This window comes from Lonchura striata, chromosome 4A, assembly GCF_050655825.1.
Source record: "Lonchura striata isolate lonStrDom1 chromosome 4A, ASM5065582v1, whole genome shotgun sequence".
NCBI lineage: Eukaryota > Metazoa > Chordata > Aves > Passeriformes > Estrildidae > Lonchura > Lonchura striata.
This window is the reverse complement of record NC_140742.1, coordinates 8,888,258-8,908,731: the sequence shown is the minus strand read 5'-3', so window position 1 is coordinate 8,908,731 and position 20,474 is coordinate 8,888,258. Positions and strand designations below refer to the sequence as shown.

The window sequence follows — 20,474 nt, the reverse complement described above, 5'->3', positions numbered from 1 at the left end:
TAAATCCAGCACTCACCATGAATCAGTGCCCAAAGACAATACTCACCAGTGGCTTGAGACACACAGCAGTGTATCAAAGAAAAATCAAAGCAAACAAGGAAGTTATATGTCCTAAAGAGCTTACAGTGTCTAATGACCAGAGAAAAAACAACTCATCAGCTCACACAGTGGGATGATGAAACAGCAGTTACTACAGCTTGAATTCAGAAAGGAAGAAGTGGGATTAAACCACATTTTAAATAGTGCTTGGATAAAAAGAAATCCATTTTAGCAAGCATTGGAACAGTGCTTTTTTGGCTGCAAGCGTTTGTCTTTCAGAAGAGACAAGACTATTTCTGCAAACATACTTTTGTGCAAGTGCATCATTTAGCCCATCCTGACACTGACTGGATATCCTGACCATGTAGTGGAATAGCTGGAGACAGGGGGCTGTAATATGATTACAATGCTGTGCAGTCCATGATCTTGCTGAAAATTCTGTTCCTGGCTCAAGCAGCACACAAGAGACCAGTCACACACAACACAGATAAGACAAAACATGGCATGGTTCAGCCTGAACTACAGATTGCAATTACTTGTCATTGGAACATTCTGAGGAAGGGACTCAAAGGGCAAGAAATGTTTGAAGATGTCTCAATCCCATGTCATTTACCTGAGTCAAAAAGATATTAAATAATCTGTGAGGGGAGGGGAAAAAAACACCCATAATGTAGTGTGATATTATTCCCACTGGCTCAGCCATTCCCTAAGAAATAGGGAATTGCAGCTCTTTTAAACTAATAATACTGATCTAGTTAATCAGAATTGGGCATGCATTCCAATCTCTCTCTTCATCAAAACCAGAAGCCAAGATCAGGTACCTCACCAGAAAATTGAGAATTACAAGATATTATATGGGCAGAATTAACTCAAGCTTCAGATTCACTGAAAAAAAAAAAAAACCCAACCAACCAGAATGCAATAAGTGAAAAACATAAGGTTACATGGCACAGAGTTAAAACCTTTTAAAATAAGACAGAACAAAAAAGAAGGCTATAGGCCCTTTTTCTGCCTTAAAAGGCAAAATACCTTCCCAAACACTGGATGCCAGTAATGCCAAGACATCGCTCTTCAACCAATGTTAGACATTGTCCTTCATGCACTTGATCACAGGATGGCCACTGCAGCAGGCTGTCTGCATGTAATTAGTAAGTGCTTTGAAAAGAAGCAAGTATTTAATCTCCAAGCCCAAGCCCATTGGGAAACGTAGGAAATGTTTCCTAGAGGAACTGAAGATGCTAAAGGTGCTACCAAATTTCTAAATATCACAGCTTGAAAGTAGAATAAGCTATTTAGTCTTCTAAAAGTTTAGCCACAAGGTGAAGAGAGCTATTTATAGGAAGTAAGACTGTCAGAGATAGAAGTTAGGAAGAGTTTCAATACTGTGAGAATAACAGGACCATAGCAGCAACTAGCAGCACATAAAACACTCAAGTCTGCAAGCAGCACAAATGCAGTTCTGCTGCAGATCAGCCCTATTAACCAGAACAGTAAGATAAAAATATGTATCAAGATATAAAAGGTATAAAAAAGATCATCAAGACTGAAAAGCGTCTGAGTAAAATGTATGAATAAACCATTAAGTGACAAAAACCTCCAAAGGACAGGGACCTAGGCGTCTGCATTTCTAGATACACCCAGCCTATACCAACTTTCTCCACTGCTCAGAAGAGGAATATTCACTCAGACCCAAATAATTTGGCATGGAGCTTTCAGTATTCATTATTCCATAATCAAATTTGGCCCATCTGTGCACACCTCAAAAGACACCAGCTCCCATTGGGCCAAAAGCAACACATCAGTTTCTTACTGACCTACTTTAACCTGGGTGTGAACTCCATGATGTGGCAGAGGCAGCAGCTTGCATTTGAGCTCTCAAGACAAAAGGCAGGCCAAACTCCAGCAATGAGCCACAGACAAAACTGTATCAACTTGCAAGGCACCTTTCACTGTGGCCCAAATGCCACCTTTCATTGATTACACTCCAATTACATCTGCAGTTTTAGTTTGCCTGAAGTTGCTCATAAAGCAAATCATGCTTATAATTTAATTCCTTATGAAGAGAAAGCCATTGTACAGGTTGATGGAAAATAAGGATGAAAAACGACAGAGTCGGAAACATCTATTTCTTCTAGGTAGCAATCAGAATGTTAAAGAAATGTGTGAAAATAGTGTTTTAAAATAGCTAAGCCTTGGTGCAGAAGTTTCACTACAGAGGAAAACATCAACTGCTGTTATTTTCTCATGCTACTGAATATAGAAATAAGGGAAAACCTATAAATACTACTAGCATCTGATCTCTAGCTTTTAGGATATGATCCTTTCAGATATACTCATGGAAGACTGATACAGATTTTGTTGAAGGCTGTAACAAAGGTAATGATTTCTTGGATAATGGGCACAAGAAATCATAGCTGAACATGGTGGTAGGGTTTCATGAACGTTATATCATTGACCTTTCAAAGAAGGACAGAAGTAAGGCAGTTCTTAGCTTCTGAAATGCTTCCACTGTCTTACCAAACGCTTAAAAAAATATTGCATGGCAAGGTGGGGATGGCAGACAGAAGGTCACTCAGATTTGCATAACCTACATTACAGAATAAATCAGACCATTCTCCCCAGCAGCTGACATAAAACTGCTCATGCTCAGTGCTAAATCAAGTCTTGTTTTTTTCCCTCTAGCTTTATGTCATGTTTGGCAATAGATGCATTAAGAGGTATTGACAGGTAATTTTTATACCAACTTTATTGTGCAAAAAAGTTAATTTGGGGAACCAGTTACATAAAAGCTATGAAAAAAAACAAACATTAAATGATCTGGTGTAAACAGGCATACCTGAGCTCCTTCAGATTTTCTTTAAAAACCTGAAAAGAAAGATGAAATGTTACCTGATACAGCCTTAAATGATCCTTTCTCACCTACTGACACAATAATGGTTACTTATTTGGTATCTCTTCCCAAAAATTTTAGACTTGAGTGCCAGTAGTTTTGAAATGACTGGTAATATTTTGAAAAGAATTTTCAGAAGTGTTCAATGAAGCTGTGATTTAAACACCTAAATATCTTGGAAGCCTTTATTTTTCAAAACAATATCTCTGCCACTTCTTTTATGTGGCTATTCAGAAACATTTTTCTTTTAGAGTAACTATATGCCCTCATTCTCAAATACATTTTACAGTAACTTGAAGATAAGGTCTGAATATTAAAAGCATACTTCCACTACATTTCCTGTAATATGGGAGCTTTCCCAGTATGGCTGGGTAAATATGAAGCTGTATCTTAAACAAGAGGTACTGGAAACCCTGAAGTGCTTCACTCACATAAAAACAAGAAAATAAAATTGTAAAGTAAAGAACATGAAAAATTAAGAAAATAGCCATGAAGAAGGGATAGGGATGGGAACATGGTGGGTGTGTACATATTCACACCAAACATCCACAGCATAAGTGGAAATTGCACTTTCTTCCAATATCCACTATATTGTTCTGGCCTTAATATCTTCCTTCCTCTACGGAAGAAATGTGAACAAAGGAGGCAAACAAATATGAGAAATTAAAAGCATGGACAAAAATGAGTGGTATGTGTGAACACCCAGTTAGAGTGAGTGTTGACGCCTGTGAAATAACATTTTGCTATGATTTCTTTAGTGGTTTTAATTTATGACTGAAAACAAACATGCATTGTAAACAAGATGCTGAAGCAGAAGCAAATACAGGAAAATATTTCCTAAAGCTTAAATATTTTTTCAAAAAGCTCACTCTACATCTCCCCAAAAAATTAAATAATAAGTTCCATATTTTTAACAATTTCTTCCAACAACCTTAACTTGGAGAATAATTTTTATGTGCAGCTTCCCACCCAGGCAAATGAGATTTAGAAGGTGACTTGAGTCTGATGCAGCTTTTACCTTATCAAGGTTCCAAGTACTCCCAGAACTTACTTCTTGTTTGAAAGTTGATAAGGGTAGTCTCAGTGCTTCTCGGAGGAGGGTGTACATGCCAGAAATGAGGAAAGCAAGTTGCTCTTCTGAGAGATTAGCACTTTCTGCAATCAGCCTGACAGATTCCCTGCAGTCTTTTCCTTCCAATGCATTAACAGTGACTGTGAATAAGAAAGCAAAGCAAGATCCTTAATTTACTCAACTGTGTAGCTCCTGACTTTGATGGTCGAAGGTGCATTGAGAAAACTCTCACCACAGGGAGAAGCCTCATAGACAAAAATTAAATCAATCATTGAGACGGTGTATCAGAGCCTGCAATAACACTGGCTGGATAACCTTCAGACTCTGTTACATGCAGTTTTTACATCGTGAACTGACCAGGTACATGAAACTGCACCTCATTTTTTACATTAGTCTTTGTTTAGCAATAGAGTAACAACAACAGCCTCGAAAAATGAACCTGGTGCAAGCACGAGAGCAATGTCGATAAACAGTGTTGAAATCCATCACACCTTCAAAGATTACAAAACCTTCAGAGGAAAAACTCCAGCCCTGCAAACCGTGAGTCACGGGCCAGCAAGAGCAGACAGTGATGGGAGATTTGTGCCAGCTCTGCAGAACTGGAGGGAAGCTGTGCCCACCCACTGCAGGGGGATCTGCACTGGGGTCACTGCCCTGGCTCCAGGCAGTTGGTTTTGAAGGACTGTCTGCCCCTGCCTGCTATGGTAGGAAGCATTTATTGCACAACTGAAAGCAGGTGATAACCTACACCAAAATTAAACCCATACAGTCAGGCTTCCTGGCACTGAAAAGGCTTTTCAGTCTCTATGTCCCTGCACTAGACAGCAAATATAGTTCAACATGTGTACTTACCTCTGTCCCAAATGCCTCTGCCTATACACAGCTTTATTATTTCAAGTATTAACCCTGAATACATTGCTCATTTCTGTTACTGTGCAGCGACACATTTAGAGACAAACCAGCTACCAGATGTTTTGAGTCCTTCAAATCCAAAAGGAAATCCCTGACAAGATGTTAGCTGAGAGAACATGCCAGGGTCACACCATGCTGGGCAACAGCTACCCTCCAGCAAGCTGTGTTTTTGCTCCACTAATCACTTTTCCATTATTCCATGATTATTTTACATACCCTAATTTACTCCATTGTGTAACTCTTGATTTTGATGGTCAAAGGTGCCTTGAGAAAATTCTCACTACAGGGAGAAGCCTCACAGACAAAAATGAAATCAATCCTACAGCCTTAACCTCAATAGGACACCTTCACCTTGTGGTTGCTGTATTGTCTCCTGCATGTTCTGTAGGTGCCCACGGGTCTCTGACTGCCACACACAACCTGACAATAACTGGGCTGCTGGCTCTGGGACACAGGGATGAGAGAGGAATGACTTTTACAGCACTCAGCTGACACTGGGGGCCATCCACAGCAGCAGAACTCTGTTCCTCATTACCACAGATTTCACAGAATTGTAGAATACAACGAATCGAGCACCTCATTTTATTTAAAGCTCAGCTCTAGCTTCCTGTTGGGAAACGCAATGGGAAGTGCTCCAGGAAGCTGCAGCCCTCCAGCTGTCACAGCATCACAGAACATTCCGAGTTGTAATGGACCCGGAAGGGTCACCGAGTCCAACTCAGCCCTGCACAGGATACCCAAGAATCCCACCGTGTGCCTGAGAGAATAGTCCCAACACCCCTTGAAATCTGTCCTGCACCACTTTCCTGTTCCAGTGCCCAGCACCTGCTAGGGAAAGGCTCTTTTCCTCGTAGCTAACCCGAGGTGCCCCGACACAGCGTTGCGCTGCGTCCTGTCACTGGTCACCAGCGGCCGTCAGTGCCTGTCTCTCCGCAGCCTCTCCTGAGGAAGCTGTAGCCAGCTTTGAGCTCTCCCTCCGGGCCGAACAGACCGAGGGACCTCCGTCCGCACGGCTCCCCCGCTGTGGCCTCCCAGCACACTCCCGGCTCTCCTCTGGAAGCTCTCCAAGAGCTGTCCTTGCCTTCCCGGGAGCACCCACGGCTTCCCCGGGGAGCGCGGCTCCAGCCCACGGGCTCTGCCCGGGCACCCTCCGCGTCCCCGCACGGGCCCTACCTTTGAGGAGCCGCCGGAAGATCTCCTTGCCCACGTCCTGCACGCCCCTGGCCATGGCCTCCACCTCGGCCGGGACCCGCGGGCCCAGGAACCCGCGGCCGCCGCCGCCGCCCTCGCCGAGCCCCTGCGCCGCGCCGGCCGCCATGGCCGCGCCGCCCGCCCGCCGCGCGCCCTCCCCGCGGCAGGGGGCGCTGCGGGGCGCGGCGCCGGAAGGAGCGGCCGCGGCGGCGCGGCGCGTCCGGCCCCGGCCGCTGATGGCGGCGCCGCCGGCTCCGTGTGCCCGGGGCGCTCCCGCCGCCGCCTGAGGCGCGCCCGCCGCCCAAGCGCCCGCCGCCATGACCGAGGAGCCGTACGAGAAGTTCCTGACCCCCGAGGAGCCCTGCCCGCTGCTCTCGCACCAGCACCCGCCGCGGGGCGGCAGCTTGAGCCTGAGCGAGGAGGGCTGCCTGGACGTCAGCGATTTCGGCTGCCAGCTCTCCTCCTGCCACCGCACCGACCCCCTGCACCGCTTCCACTCCAACAGGTCCGCGGGGCGGCTCGGGGCGGCCGGGCCATGCCGGGGGCCGGGGCGGGCGGCGCGGCGGGGCCGGGGCCGGCCCGGCAGGGCCGCGCGTCCTTCCCCCGCGCCCGCCGGGTCCCGTGCGCTGCCCTTCCCTCGGCTCCTCACCTTGCACTTGACTCTGTCAGCGGGGTCGGCTCGTTAATTTTTCTTTCGTAGAATCACAGAATGGTTTCGGTTGGAAGGGAGCCTGAGGGAGACCTTCCCCTTGGATCAGGATGCTGCTGGCCTCAGTCCGAGTTTCTTAATTTTCGAGATTTTGGATTTTTGGGGGCTGTAGGCAGCTACAGAATGGTGTGTTCATAAGACTTAAAGGCCTTGCATGGTCACCAGACACACCTTTAGAGATTCAGAATGAGTTGGGTGGCTTGGTGACGGCACTGACTCCTGCAGAAACATTTCCACCTCATGCTACTAATTAAGGGTAAATTATCCTGTGTGTAATTTGAAGTGCAAATACAGCTCTGCAAAGGAATTCCAGTTGTGTTCATAAAATCAAAATCCTGATTTCCTAAGAACCTCATTCTGTTAATATATAGTATTAAGCTTGGATATAGCAATAGCTTTCTTTGAGAATGCTCTATGAGATTTCAGTCTCCAACATACATGTCTCGAACATTCCTGTTCCAGTCTTGCAAGATTCTTTTATGGGTTATTACTATTTCTGTGACACAATTATGAAGAGTGAATTTGTATTAAGTCATGGGAACTGCACTTTAAAAGTGTCATTCACAGGGGCAAACTCTTAATTATATATTCATGATTCAGCATGAAGAGCCGTGATCAAACATGATACACTTTCATAATATAGTTCTTAAGTCATAAGACATGAGCAGCAAGATATATTCTTAGAATATCTGTAAATAAATGTGTGATAGTCACCAAATTTGCATTTAATTAATTTTGTACACTTCTCTGTGTTGCCTTCCCCAGTGTGTTGCTCAGGTTTGCTCCTTTTACAAGCCCAGGTTTGTTACCCAGGCATCTCGAGGGTTCTTTGACTTCTCTGGAAAGGGACATGCCCAGTCTTGAACTGATTAGGCCATTGCAGATGTGCAGCTCAATCTGTGGTGTTCACATGAGGCTTCTGTTTTTTGAAGTCAGGAGGAATTTTAATGTAGTTCCCCATTGTTGTTAATCCAGTTCAGCCCAGGGAGCACAGCAGCCCCCCAGCCATGAGAAGGTGAGGCTGACTGCCTGTACCTGGAGTATCTGTGTAGTTTGTTGGTGCTAGAGCCCCTGTACCTCATGCTTTGTTTTGATATATCTGGGAACTTTGTCCACTCTATCTCCAATTTCATTATTGTTTCATGAATTCTGAAACTGTATTCATGTTGAGTAATGTGCTGTGTCACCCCAGTTTTGTTCTGCTCATTACCAATGGATTGCCTTGCCCACAAGAGTCTGTACAAGCAAGGCATTGCACATCGATAGGGGATGCAGAAAAGGAGGCAGGGCAAGAACTCCTGAAGCTGCTACAAGGAAAGTTTTGGAAATGTCTTTAACATTGGATAAATACACATCTGGCCAAGTAGATGTGGCAGTGAATCCATCACAAACACATTTAGCCAGCCTGGTGTGCAGCTTAATGAGATTGAGGACCAGCCTTTCTGGTGATAGGGTTGCTCAGTTGGGTAGAAGAGTGTTTTCTAGTTAGCCAGGCTGAAGTGCACAGGCTGATGGAGCAGGAGTTAATTGTGTGGGTTTGTGTGGTGCATTTTAGAAGCCCTTTTCAAATTGTTTTGGCCATATTGCAGTGCTGTGCTGACTCATATTTGTCTCGACCTACTTTTCTCCAATATGTAAAATAAGTTCCAGATATGGAGACTGATTTCACGAGCTTGTTACATTCTGGCTTACTCTCATTAGAGTAAAAAATCTGTTCTGTGAAATTTGAGCTCTCAGTAGCTTTCCTTTAGCAACAACTTCAACTAGCTTTGTAATAGGGTGAAAAAAGTGTTTAGATCTGGCATGGTATCCTTTTCACACAGGTCACTTCCCCATCCTGCACTGTCTCATTCCAATAGCATGTCCAATGTTTTTGACATTCAGAGTTGTGATCCATAATGTGTTTCCTTATTAAGCCTTAATTTTGTGGAGAACTATCAACCTGAAATTTCTTCTTAACTTCTATTTGTCCTGAAGTCAAATTGATTAATTACTTAGTTCTGTTTATTCCAGTTTATATGGAAGTTTAAATATCCCAATCCATGGAAAAAATTATTTTTAGATCAGCACCAGCACCACACCCAACCAGCAGAAAAAAAAGGGTCAATTTCCATGCTACAGGAGTCATAGTTCTGGGGTACAAACTGGTAATATATGAAAATAAAGGCATAATTATATAACTGGATTTTTGCCTTGATATTTGTAACACTGTGTTCCCTTTGGTGTTGTTGATGTACTTTTAAAAATAGAATACTTCAATTTACATAATTATAACTTATTTCAATAAAATCAATGTGTATTATCACTGAGTGGCAAAGTGGAGATAGTTTAAGAAGTCTTGAAGGAATTTCTTTGGACACATGATACCAAGGTTTGCTGCTCTCTAATTGTGTTGTCCTGTTTTGCAGGTGGAACTTGACATCTTGTGGGACGAGCGTGGCCAGCTCGGAGTGCAGCGAGGAGCTGTTCTCATCCGTGTCCGTGGGGGATCAGGATGATTGTTACTCCCTGCTGGATGACCAGGAGTTCACCTCTTTTGATCTGTTCCCCGAGGGCAGTGTCTGCAGTGATGTCTCCTCTTCTATCAGCACCTACTGGGATTGGTCAGACAGCGAGTTTGAGTGGCAGGTAAACCTGTTCCGCTGGAAATGTAAAATTTTGTGTAGACTGTTGCATGCTGGATTTAGCTGTAGTTGAAATGTGATAGAATAGAATATCCTGAGTTGGAAGGGACCCGCAAGGATCACTGAAGTCCAGCTCCTGGCCCTGCACAGGACAAGCCCAGGAATTGCACCCTGTGTCTGAGAGTGTTGCCCAAACACTCCTTGAACTCTGCCAGGCTTGGTGCTGTGACTACTGCCCTGGGGAGCCTGTTCCACTTCCCGACCAACCTCTGGGGAAAGAACTTTTCCTGATACCTGACTTTAACTTCCCTTGACCTGGCATCCTGCTGCTCCCTTGTGTCCTGTCACTGGTCACCAGAGAGGAGAGATTGCTGCCTCCCACTCCTCTTCCCCTCATGAAGAAGCTGTAGACAGCTGTGAAGTCTCCCCTCAGTCTCCTCTTCTTCTGAACAAACCAAGTGACCTCAGCACTTGTTTCTTTGTGACTACTGAACATAGGAGCACATATCTGAATCTTGATCAATAGAGAAGATGTTTTCATTTTATTCCAACCTCCTGAATCAGGAGGGGAGACTGAAGGTCAGCTCTCCAAAGAAGGTTGCTTATGTATCATGGTTGTTTGGTCTTAGGGACCAGCATGTGTTTCTTGTAGTCATGAGCTTAAACCCTTTGTAATGAGGATCTGCCTTACTAATGAATCTAGTTCTAGATATCTGGTCCTAATGATACTTTCTAGGTAAACTCTTGCCATAGCCTAGTTCTATCCTATCTTTTTCTATGCCAGTAAGAGTACAGAGCTCATTTTGTCTCACCAGAATGGGAAAGTGAATCACATGTTTTTCCCAAGTCTGTGCTGGATGCAGTTCTCATTGGGTATTTCTAGTTTGTGATAGTCTTCCCCGTTCAGCAGTTTTTCAAATGTGTTATGCATTTTTAATGTATTATAGTCCTAAATTGACTTTTGGATTAAAGACTTAAATCAACTATGGATGTATACTTAACTTTGAAATAGGCGACACAGGGCTTTAGAATTTATTGGGGAATACTTTAAAATTTTGTCATAAAGCTTAATCAGAGCATGTAGAGAGTCTTGTAAGGACAGTACAAGAACTGAAAACTGCTTTCAAAAAAGCTCAAATCCTGTTCCAGAAGCTGCAAGTGAACTTGAGATGTGTATGGATATCAGCTTTGAATTTCTGACTGGTTAAGTTCAGCTGCTGGTCTCAATGTATGTTGTATCATTGAAGTTACAAGTGTGTGTTTATAATGCAGGCTGTAGGAACAGGTCAGGTTGGATCCCAAAGATTCAGAGCTTTATTGAATTGTGAAATTTCAATTGCCTGATAAACTTGGCAATTGATTTGAAACGAAGCCATTTCCTATGCTTTAGCTAGCTGACAGTATGTTTGATTAGTAACCAGCTTTTTTATTACTCTTTGTTTTTTAAAACAAGCTTTTCTCAAGCGACTTACTTCATTGGATTTGTAGGATTTGTATGATTTTGGAAAGACTTTTTTGTAGCTCTTTATGGTGTTATCTGGCAGAATCTGAGCACAAGTAATCCAGCTGTCCCACTTTACTGGAAGTGCATTCAGAAATCACATATCAGTTGTATAAATGTAGCTAGCTGAAGTTCACAGTTGCTTCCCGACATACAACAGTGATTTTAATTGATTTTTCTTGTGTAATTACAGAGTTTGTTAGGAATTACAGACCTACTTGAAAATTATCTTTCTTAAACTAGACTTATGCTCCAAAATGGGAGGTTTAGATTTAGGTTTGGATTGTAATGGACAGTTTCCACTGATGGAGAAGGGAAATAGTTGAAATGCAACTTCAGTCTGCTGTTTTCTTAAACACAAATTTTAAAAAAGAATTGATAAATACAGAATAGTGTGAATTGAGTTTGCTGCACTTGTTGTTTGCGGGAAGATTCAAGGGAGTGTTGCAGGTTTATGAGTAATTAGAAAGAGTTTGTTAAAGTACAGAGATAATCAATGCTTTGCTAATTTGATGGTATGTTTTGAATTGTTAATAGTGTTAGAATAATTTACAATCTGTCTATTCTAAAGCTTTGTTCTTCTTTTTGCATGTTACAAGTTGCCTGGCAGCGACATTGCAAGTGGGAGTGATGTGCTTTCTGATGTTATACCGAGTATTCCAAGCTCTCCCTGTCTGCTTCCCAAAAAGAAAAACAAGCATAGGAATCTTGATGAGCTTCCATGGAGTGCAATGACAAATGATGAACAGGTGACTTTTTTCCTATGTGAGAACTGCAATGTACAGAAGAACTTCCAATTAAAAGACACAACTTAAAGGCCATCCTGTTTGCTGTAGGTGTAAATGCAGACCTGTGCAGTACTATTTGATTCTTAAAACTAAACCTTGTCCTTTGGATCTACAGGAGGCAGTTTAGTGCCTACTCAAGTTTTCTCCCTAAGTTTTTAAGGATATTCAAGGGTAGAACCATAATATTTGAGCATGTTTTATTCTGTCAGTTTTTTCTTTTTTTTTTGTCTCTCATTTAGAATCAATAATACTTCAAAATGACCTGCCTTTCTTTGGGTCCTAGGTTGAATATATTGAATATTTGAGTCGCAAAGTCAGTACAGAGATGGGCCTTCGAGAGCAACTCGATATTATTAAAATTATTGATCCTACTGCTCAGATCTCACCTACAGATAGTGAATTCATTATTGAATTGAACTGTCTCACAGATGAAAAGCTGAAACAGGTGAGTTAAGGTTTGTACATTTGACTTCAGGGTTTTAGCATCTGGTTATATATTGCAAAATGTTATGGACTTGCGATCAATTTTTATGCATAATCATTAGATGTAGAGAGAGACACTAGAACACTATACTGTCAGTGACAGAAAATAGAGTTCAAAAGCATATTGTTATGTATTAAATTTTGACATAAAAGACTGGTTGTATATTCTTCATTTGCTCACTGAATGTAAAATAGCATTTAAAACTCCAAAAGATTGGAATTCATTGGGGAAAACCATAAATTTCATGTAGAAAGGGATAGAGAATAATGCATTTTCAAGATGTTCCAAGATATGAAGAAGGGTGCCTGGCTGATAGGATAGATACATTCTACTGTTTTCTCAGTCATTGAATTACTGAGATGTGTTGTTGGGGAGAGGTGCAGTGTTCATACAACCTGAACTCCTCAGTGTGGCACTGATAATGATGAAGATAAAGTTGAAAATGGAAAACATTCACTGCTTTTATGAGCTTGGTCTGTTTCATATTTCAAACATTTTATGTGTCATCTTAAAGTAGAAAATTGCTTGTTTATTGACACAGACTTTGGTTTGAGTATACCTAGTAAAATAAAGGGGTTTGATACATTAAGTAAACAACTTAATTCAGTTGAACTTGACTGATATTCCTGTTTGGTGTTAAAATAATAACATATTGTTACATAGTCACAAACCTGACAGGCAGAAGAGACAAGAACCCTGCAGCCCTTGCTACATATTTTTCTTCCTTCAATAACGAAATATCACAAATGTTAACATAGTTAAGTTCTCTGGGTGACTCGAGATGGCTTGGGATTTATGCAGCCACAAGAAAATGTTTTAAAAGCCTGACTGAACTCACCCAATAACTTCATCATTATTAATAGGCAGATTGTGTTTTTCCCATGAAAAGGAGTATCTCAGTGCAGCATTTATCAAACTATAGTAATTTTTCTGCCTCTGTTCTAAAGGTGAGAAACTATATCAAGGAACACGGACCTCGCCAGCGGTCTGCAAGGGAGAGCTGGAAAAGGAGCAGCTACAGCTGTGCAAGTACCAGTGGTGTGAGTGGGGCCAGTGCCAGCAGCAGCAGTGCCAGCATGGTCAGCTCAGCCAGCAGCAGTGGCTCCAGCGTTGCCAACTCTGCCTCAAACTCCAGTGCCAACATGAGTCGAGCGCACAGCGACAGCAATTTGTCCACAAGTGCTGCAGAAAGAATCCGGGATTCCAAAGTAAACTTTCTGGTCATCTATATCTGTATTAATTAAGCTGTCTTAATTGCTGAAGCTTGCTCAGGCATGGGATCTTGCCTGGGATGTTTGTCCTGAAGGAACAGAGTAACTGAGTTATCTCTCTAAGCCAATGGCCATAAGAAGTTTAAACTTGTGCTCTTCCCATCACTTCTGTGGTGTTTGTATGTAGTAGATATTCTAATCTTTTTTGTTTAGGATAAGTTGAGTGGGTTTGAATAAGGGCTTATGTGTTTAACTTAAGAAAAAAATTGTTTAAGAATGATCACCCTAATCTAGGCATAGTTTCTGGACAGTAGAGACACCCATGATTGTTTTTGGTTTTTTCTCAACTGGAAGTTTCATCAGACTTTTTGAATCTTCTTTATTTTTTGAGCATATCTCATGAGATTCCTTGGTGAGAAGGGACTCTATGAAATGTGTTTCATTTAAAGTAAAACTTTGGCACTCCTTCTGTCCACATAATTAAAATTTCAAGTGTGAAGGCGAGGAGCAGATCTTACTTGCTCTTCAGCATCTTGGGTTTGTTAATGTAAGACTGTAACATTTCTCCAGCAATAAGGACTCCTCCAATCAAAGACGTGACTGTGCAACATCACTGGTTAATGTTATTCCTCAGAATTCAGTTGTGGGCGATGGTCTAGATATTTTAATATTAGATATGATTTTGGATCAATGTTTACACCACTGCTGAGAATTCATATTTGTTATTTTTCAGAGCAGATGTTATTTTAGAAGTTAATTTATATTTGCCAGCATTAGAGGTGTTTTTTCTAATTTACAGAACAAAATATTATGTTTTGTCTCTTCTGTATTTTGACAGAAACGTTCCAAGCAACGGAAACTCCAGCAAAAGGCCTTACGGAAGAGACAGCTGAAAGAACAAAGACAAGCCCGTAAGGAAAGACTGAGTGGATTATTTCTTAACGAAGAAGTGCTGTCTTTAAAAGTGACTGAGGAGGACCATGAAGGAGATGTAGATGTTTTAATGTGACAGGGGTGAATTTATCAGTGTTCTTTCTAAGCCTTAAATGTATTATCCTTATTGTTTACATATATTTCTTGACCAAATTTCAATTAGTATTAACTATACAAACCAGATCTTTTCTCAAGTGTAATTTTGCTAAGAAGGTCTAAGTATTGAGTAACTTCAGCTTTTTGAGACTAATTTTGCAACAAAGAATTCAGAAACATACCTATCTTCTGAAAAGCTGCTGAATAGATGTGGTTTTAAAGGAATTTGAACTTGGCTATCATGCTAACTTACTTGCACGTAAATCTAGTGGTGCTTTTGGATGACACAAAGCATGCATAATTATGTTTTAGCTTTTTTATTTTTTTTCCAGCTTTGAGTTAGTATTATACTTTTTTTCTGAATTATTCTGAAGACTTTTTCTGTCTTCCTTTCCCATTATTAGGAAGATTGTTTAGCATGAGGAAAAATCTTTTTCTCTATGGGGCTTTCTTCAGCCTTGCTCTTTGTTTGTACAAAATCAAAGTACTGTTGATACTTTTCTAAAAGTTATGATTTAACTCAAACTACACAGAAAACAAGAAGCAGGACATCTAATGCAAATCTGTATAGAATACTGCTTGATAATGTAGTTCTTAGGAACCAACTAAAAATTTAAAAAAACCCTCAAAGTAATTGCAGACTTAGTCTTCAGAAGGTTATTTTTCTTCTCAGTATCTTAAGATTGTTACTAATGGTTCACTAGTACATCCCTAGTATTTCTGTGAAAAGATTCCAATAAAAACACATTTATCCATCGAAAATACACTAATTAAGTTGTCAAGGACACTACTTAAAGTAGTTAAAAACACTACTGGAAACAGAAGTGCAAACAAGTGGCACACAGTGGTTTTCTTCCCCAGAAGCATATCTAAATATATTTGATTCATATTATTGACAGGAAAACTTAATTAATGCAGCTGTACTTTTAAAATTGTATGTTTAGATGAGGTTGTCTTCTGTGTGGGTCGTTACACCATGACATGTATCAGAATTCTCCTTTTGTTGTCTATCAACTTTTGAAATTTCTCATGATAAGACAGGTAAAATTGTGGCTTTCAGGTAGGGAAGTGATAGTAATTTCGAACTTTTTCTTAATTCTGACAAACTTTAAGCTGATTTTAGTTTTTATCTTGGAACTACTTTTATGGAACTCCTTCCCCCCATGGCTGAGATAAAAATGATAGTTCTAAATTTTAATTTGAAATTTAAATGTGTATAAAAATATTTTTGAGTTCTGAGTTAAGGAAATAAATTTTATTATGTTGATGCTTCATTACTTTAATTTTGCTCTTGAATTAAGGAGTTTAACAGTTTAGTGTGGCCACTAATTGCTGGATATAGCTCAATCCTGCAGAATGCATGATCAGCTTTAGGATTATTGACATCAATGTTCCATGTCCTGCACAGACTTACTAGCCCTGACAGCTGAAATATTTTTTCTTACAGAACTGGCATTCCTTTTAGCCTCAAAATAAACTGACCAGTAAATTATCTGAACAATGGCCTCTGAAAGGGTTTTGATAAGAAATAAATAAAGTCCATAGTCAAACTAATATGTTTGAACTTAGTGCTGCTCTACAACAGGTCCCCAGGCTTGGCCATTGACTGACTAAAAGCCAGGTAATGTAATTTTAATCTTATATTAGCTATCCTATATGGCCAATTGTCTGTCCACTAACCACAAGTGTCTGTGACCTGTCAGTATTTGCTTGTACTGTGCTGTTGCTGATTGATGCCTTCCTCCTGTATAATCAATACTGAAAACTTCTTAACAGTATACACTTTATAGAGAATTTAGATTGACTTAAATCTGGAGCTTCTTTTAAATATCTTGTATGGAAGATAAAATTCAATTACTATCTATTTGGCTAATTTCAGGGTGTGGTTGTTAAACTCTTGCATGTTAATGGATGAATTCATCATGAAATACTTCACCATGTGTACACTATCACAGTTCAGTACAACCTTTATTTTCTGCAGCGACTTGGAAATATGATTGATTTTTTTTTTCTGAAGAAAAATGCACACTTTGTACTGTAGAGAATTGAAACTCTGAAGTGAATTGTAAGAAAGGTGCAATATCTCAGTGTGGTGGAGCATGAAAGTGTGTCACTTTATTCTGTTTCAGCAGTTATTCAGAGTTTAAAATGCCTCAGGGTTTTGTTGAGAGAAGACCCCATCATTTTGATGAGGTACAGTTCATTCTGGTCACCTGTGTACTAGCTTCCAGAGATCATGAAGTGAGGGAGGATAGTATTTCCATCATAGTGTGAGCATGTAAGTATAAATTATTCTAAGTGATTAGATGGGTCCAGTTGCTCATCTGTTACATTGGACTAAAAGGTCCTGGGTGCCAGAATAGCTGATTGTGCTGTGTTGTCTCCAGCAGGTACTTCAGTCATGGGTGTGACAGTTAAAATGATCGAAGAGAGTGGATTTCCAGGTATTCCATGCTAATAATTTATAGCTCTGTGATCTCATAGATCCAGGATGCTCATAAGAATACAAAGAATACAAAACTCTGAATGTTCTGGTAAGAGTGCAGAATAACATTTTGCTTACCTTGAATATTCTTTTCCAAGTACTCAGAGATAAAATGTTGTCTTTCCCTGATCTCAGAGAATCAGGCCTGAAGTGACTGTGGGACTCAGGAGTTCTCACATACTTCTACATATTTGGGTTTTTTTTCCTTTACCTTTCTCATCTTCTATAGTCCCAGTGACACACTCCTTTTGTGGTGGGGAGAGGTTTCTTGTCAGATTCATGTTTTTCCCTGCTGCATGCTCAATATTTACTCAGGAAGACCCCACCCATGGTGGTTTTAAAAGACAGGTAACTGTGGCACTTCGACATGGTTTAGTGGTGGGCTTGGCAGTGTGAGATTTAGGGTTGGAGTTGATGATCCTAAAAGGACTTTTCCAATCTGAATCTATTAATTTCTATGAAATACCTGTGGTAGTAGTCAAACAGTTGGAATGTCAGTGAAATCTGGTCTTACTGATTTAGGTTTTGGCCTTTGTGGCTACAGGTGTAACTACTGGGTTCTGATGAGGAGGAGTAACAGACAACTAAAATAATGCATCCTTATTGTGTTTTTTCTTAAAAAAAATTAATCAAATCCCTGCTTTTTATTAATAGAGGAAAAATGTCAAGCTTAAAAGCAGCACAGTGACACACAGGAAAAAGCTCATAGTTACATGTCTTCATGGTACTGAAACTGTGTCTGTAGCAACTTTGTCCCCACTGCAATGTGGATACAAACAATTTACATTCTGTAATGATAACAGTTTGCTTCCATGGTAACTTTTTCGCTTAAAAGGCTTAGAAGGAGCACTGAAAGTCTGATTGCAATAGGACTGTAAACAAGAGAGAACATTATTTTCTAATATGATTTTAAATATGAGGAAGAAGGCTGCCTGACAAACTTGGCTGATTTCTGTGTATCTATCTAATGTCATGTTTTGTTAAAATACTTTTTTTTTTTAATCTGGGAAGCTGATAAAAAGATGGTTACAATATGCTCAGTATGGGGTGCTTACTTGGAAGAGCAGGAAAAGCATTTGCAAGGCTTTCCTGGGCTCAAATTTTAGTTCTCATATTGTGGTTTGAAACCTGTGAAGATCATTCTCTGGAGACAAAACAAACCAACCAACCTGCTTGAACTTACATGAATTTACATCAGAGTGCATATACAATACAGAAAGATCAAAATGGTAATATTTACTGTTCACTTATGCTGAATGGCCTGAAGCCATTTCTTTTCTCCTAACACTGTTTCAACTTTGAAATCAGTTGATGCATTAGTCTATAAATATTAATAAACATGACTCTTTTGGGAGCTTTTTTAAAGTTCATTCATATAAGCCAGATTTTCATGGCAGATGTTGTTAGATTTATTGGTTTAATTTTCTTAAGCTTACTGATCTTGTAATTCTTGGGCAAGAAAAGTCAACAGTTGTCCATTTAAGGATTGCAAAGATTAGTTTATTAATCTATCAAGAGCAAATCTAAGTAATATTCAAAGTTTGTCTATTTTGACTGTTAACTCTGATGAATCATATTAGCATTCTCTCTCATCTGGCTAACTTTAAAAATAAATTCTCCAGTGTAAAAAAAAATAATTTTAATATGGAAGCCTTTAGTATAGTTAATAACCAAAGCAAGGGGAAGGTGAGGGGTTGATTTTTTTTTCTTTTTGTTGGTGGGGGAGAGATGAGGGTATAGATTAGAGTATATGGTATTGCTTAAATTGAGTTGGTTTTTTTTTCCAGGTTCTCTGCTAATTGTATTGCTAAAATGCACTTTTGTATAGAAAACTGTTCTCTGTACATTCTGTATCTACTTTACACAATGTTTATAGAGATTTTTCTGAAGTTGTGAAGGATTTACTGAAAGCTCTGATGCTGTTGAATTCAAGTTTTCATTGTATTTGAAAATAGTTATGTGCATTTTGAAGTACAGGTTGGAATTAAAATTAATGATATAGCAAAGATATTCTTAGGAAATGATGTGATGTTTTCTTCAGAGCAGGGGGATTCATGTACAGGACCTGTGAAGTCACTCTTCAAGCAGAAAATACAAATAAAATTGCACATCTTAACTGTTCTTGATGGCAAAAAGCAAACTTGTCCCCTCTTAGCTAAAGGGGTTTGTTAACTGCAAAATCTGGCAAGAATTGTTTCATAGGGAAGCAATTAATTGCTGTGAATTGTATAATCCAAGGTCACATACTTAAAGCTGTCTGTCCTTTGTTTTGATTCCTGTGCCAGAGATGTTTTTTATATATGTGCTGAGCACCAGCAAGGATATGGCAGTCTTTGAATAGGCAAGAGTGAGGACATTTGCCAGCTTATAGAAGTCATGTCCTTGAACAAAATTTGCCTTCTGCAACACTGAAGCTTGAAGTGTAATATTGCAAAACCTCCATTTTCCCTTTGGAATCCAGTAAAAAAATCCTGGAAACCTGAGAAGAGGATAGCTGGCATAAGCATGTATTCCTCAGCATGCAGAAGGTTGCCTGCAGCATCTCAGGGATCTAAAACTGCCTTCTTTGTCTTGGCTATGGCTCATCAAACACTTCTGGGAGTTCTCATCGAACACTGACAGAAATTAAAACTAACCAAGTGTTGCTATCCCAGTTTCTGTAGATGTCAAGTGATGGAGAAGGACAGGGTGAAAAATGTTGCATATCACAGCAAGTCTTGTCAAACTGTGAGAGATCTTTAATTGTTGTGAACAGAAGTGTGGAAGCTCTTGCTCTTGTGGTGCTATGCCTTCACCTGAGCAGCCTGCTTATGTGCTTTTTCTGCTGTCGCCCAAAGGTGGGTGACAGTGTGAAAGGTTATGCAACAAAAACCAAATTGCAATGTTTCCAAGGACCTTGACCCACTGGGATGCTGGCTTGTTGTAAGGGCTGATGTCTCCTTGCACAGCATCCAGGAGCTGCAGGGAAGCTGGTGTTTGCACTCTCTGACTCCCAGAACCCTCCCAGCCTGTCCTGTTGCAGCAGTTCATTGTCAGACCCACCTGTGCACCAGTTGCACAGGTGGGTCTGATCTGCTGGCAAGCAGCTGCCTGTCACCAGGGTTACATGGGCACAACCAGTGATGTTATGAATCTCTTATTAGCCATCCTTAAGCATTTCTTCATTTCTCTCTCAAGTGTAGCCAGTTTCACTGCATTGAGGAAGTCTCATTTGATGGCTGATCACTATTCAGGCGCAAGCTGAATGAAGCAAAACCAGTTGATAAGCTTGCTTTACTTAATTGACAGGGAAAGGTGTCATTGGCTATGGGCTTGCTGTCCTCAACCACTCTTACTATACTGGCCTGAACTGTACACTTCACCCAAACATTTTCCAGTACAAAACTAGTTACAGTTTGGTTTCCTCAGATCCTTTGTATATGTTCCTAAAGATCCCATGCCCTACTGCGTAGAAAACCTTTTTTCACCTCCTTCTGGAACATTCATCCATTGAAAATTGTTTCTCTAGTGTTGAAATAAAATATAAATATAAATCCAAA

The 20,474-nt window shown here is 40.4% G+C and overlaps 2 protein-coding genes across 3 annotated transcripts in view; one reads left to right on the top strand and one right to left on the bottom strand.

Moving 5' to 3' along the window:
• Nucleotides 1–6,438, bottom strand: part of COMMD5 (COMM domain containing 5) — a 16,106-nt gene extending 9,668 nt beyond the window's left edge. The window contains exons 1-3 of the mRNA XM_021548382.3: nt 6,087–6,438; nt 3,981–4,141; nt 2,876–2,904 (exon numbers count right to left, since the gene is read on the bottom strand). Of these exons, the coding sequence (XP_021404057.3) occupies nt 2,876–2,904; nt 3,981–4,141; nt 6,087–6,423 (527 nt within the window). The 5' untranslated portion in view covers nt 6,424–6,438. The remainder of the gene's footprint in view (nt 1–2,875; nt 2,905–3,980; nt 4,142–6,086) is intronic.
• FAM199X (family with sequence similarity 199, X-linked) overlaps nt 1–20,474 on the top strand; it is a 26,157-nt gene extending 5,683 nt beyond the window's left edge. Inside the window, exons 1-6 of one of the 2 annotated variants that reach the window (XM_021548371.4) lie at nt 6,313–6,609; nt 9,222–9,441; nt 11,538–11,687; nt 12,010–12,171; nt 13,158–13,418; nt 14,260–20,474. In XM_021548371.4, the coding sequence (XP_021404046.1) occupies nt 6,422–6,609; nt 9,222–9,441; nt 11,538–11,687; nt 12,010–12,171; nt 13,158–13,418; nt 14,260–14,430 (1,152 nt within the window). In that variant the 5' untranslated portion in view covers nt 6,313–6,421 and the 3' untranslated portion in view covers nt 14,431–20,474. Of the gene's footprint in view, nt 1–6,312; nt 6,610–9,221; nt 9,442–11,537; nt 11,688–12,009; nt 12,172–13,157; nt 13,419–14,259 lie in introns of those variants that run through there. The other variant, XM_085571066.1, reaches the window with a different exon arrangement.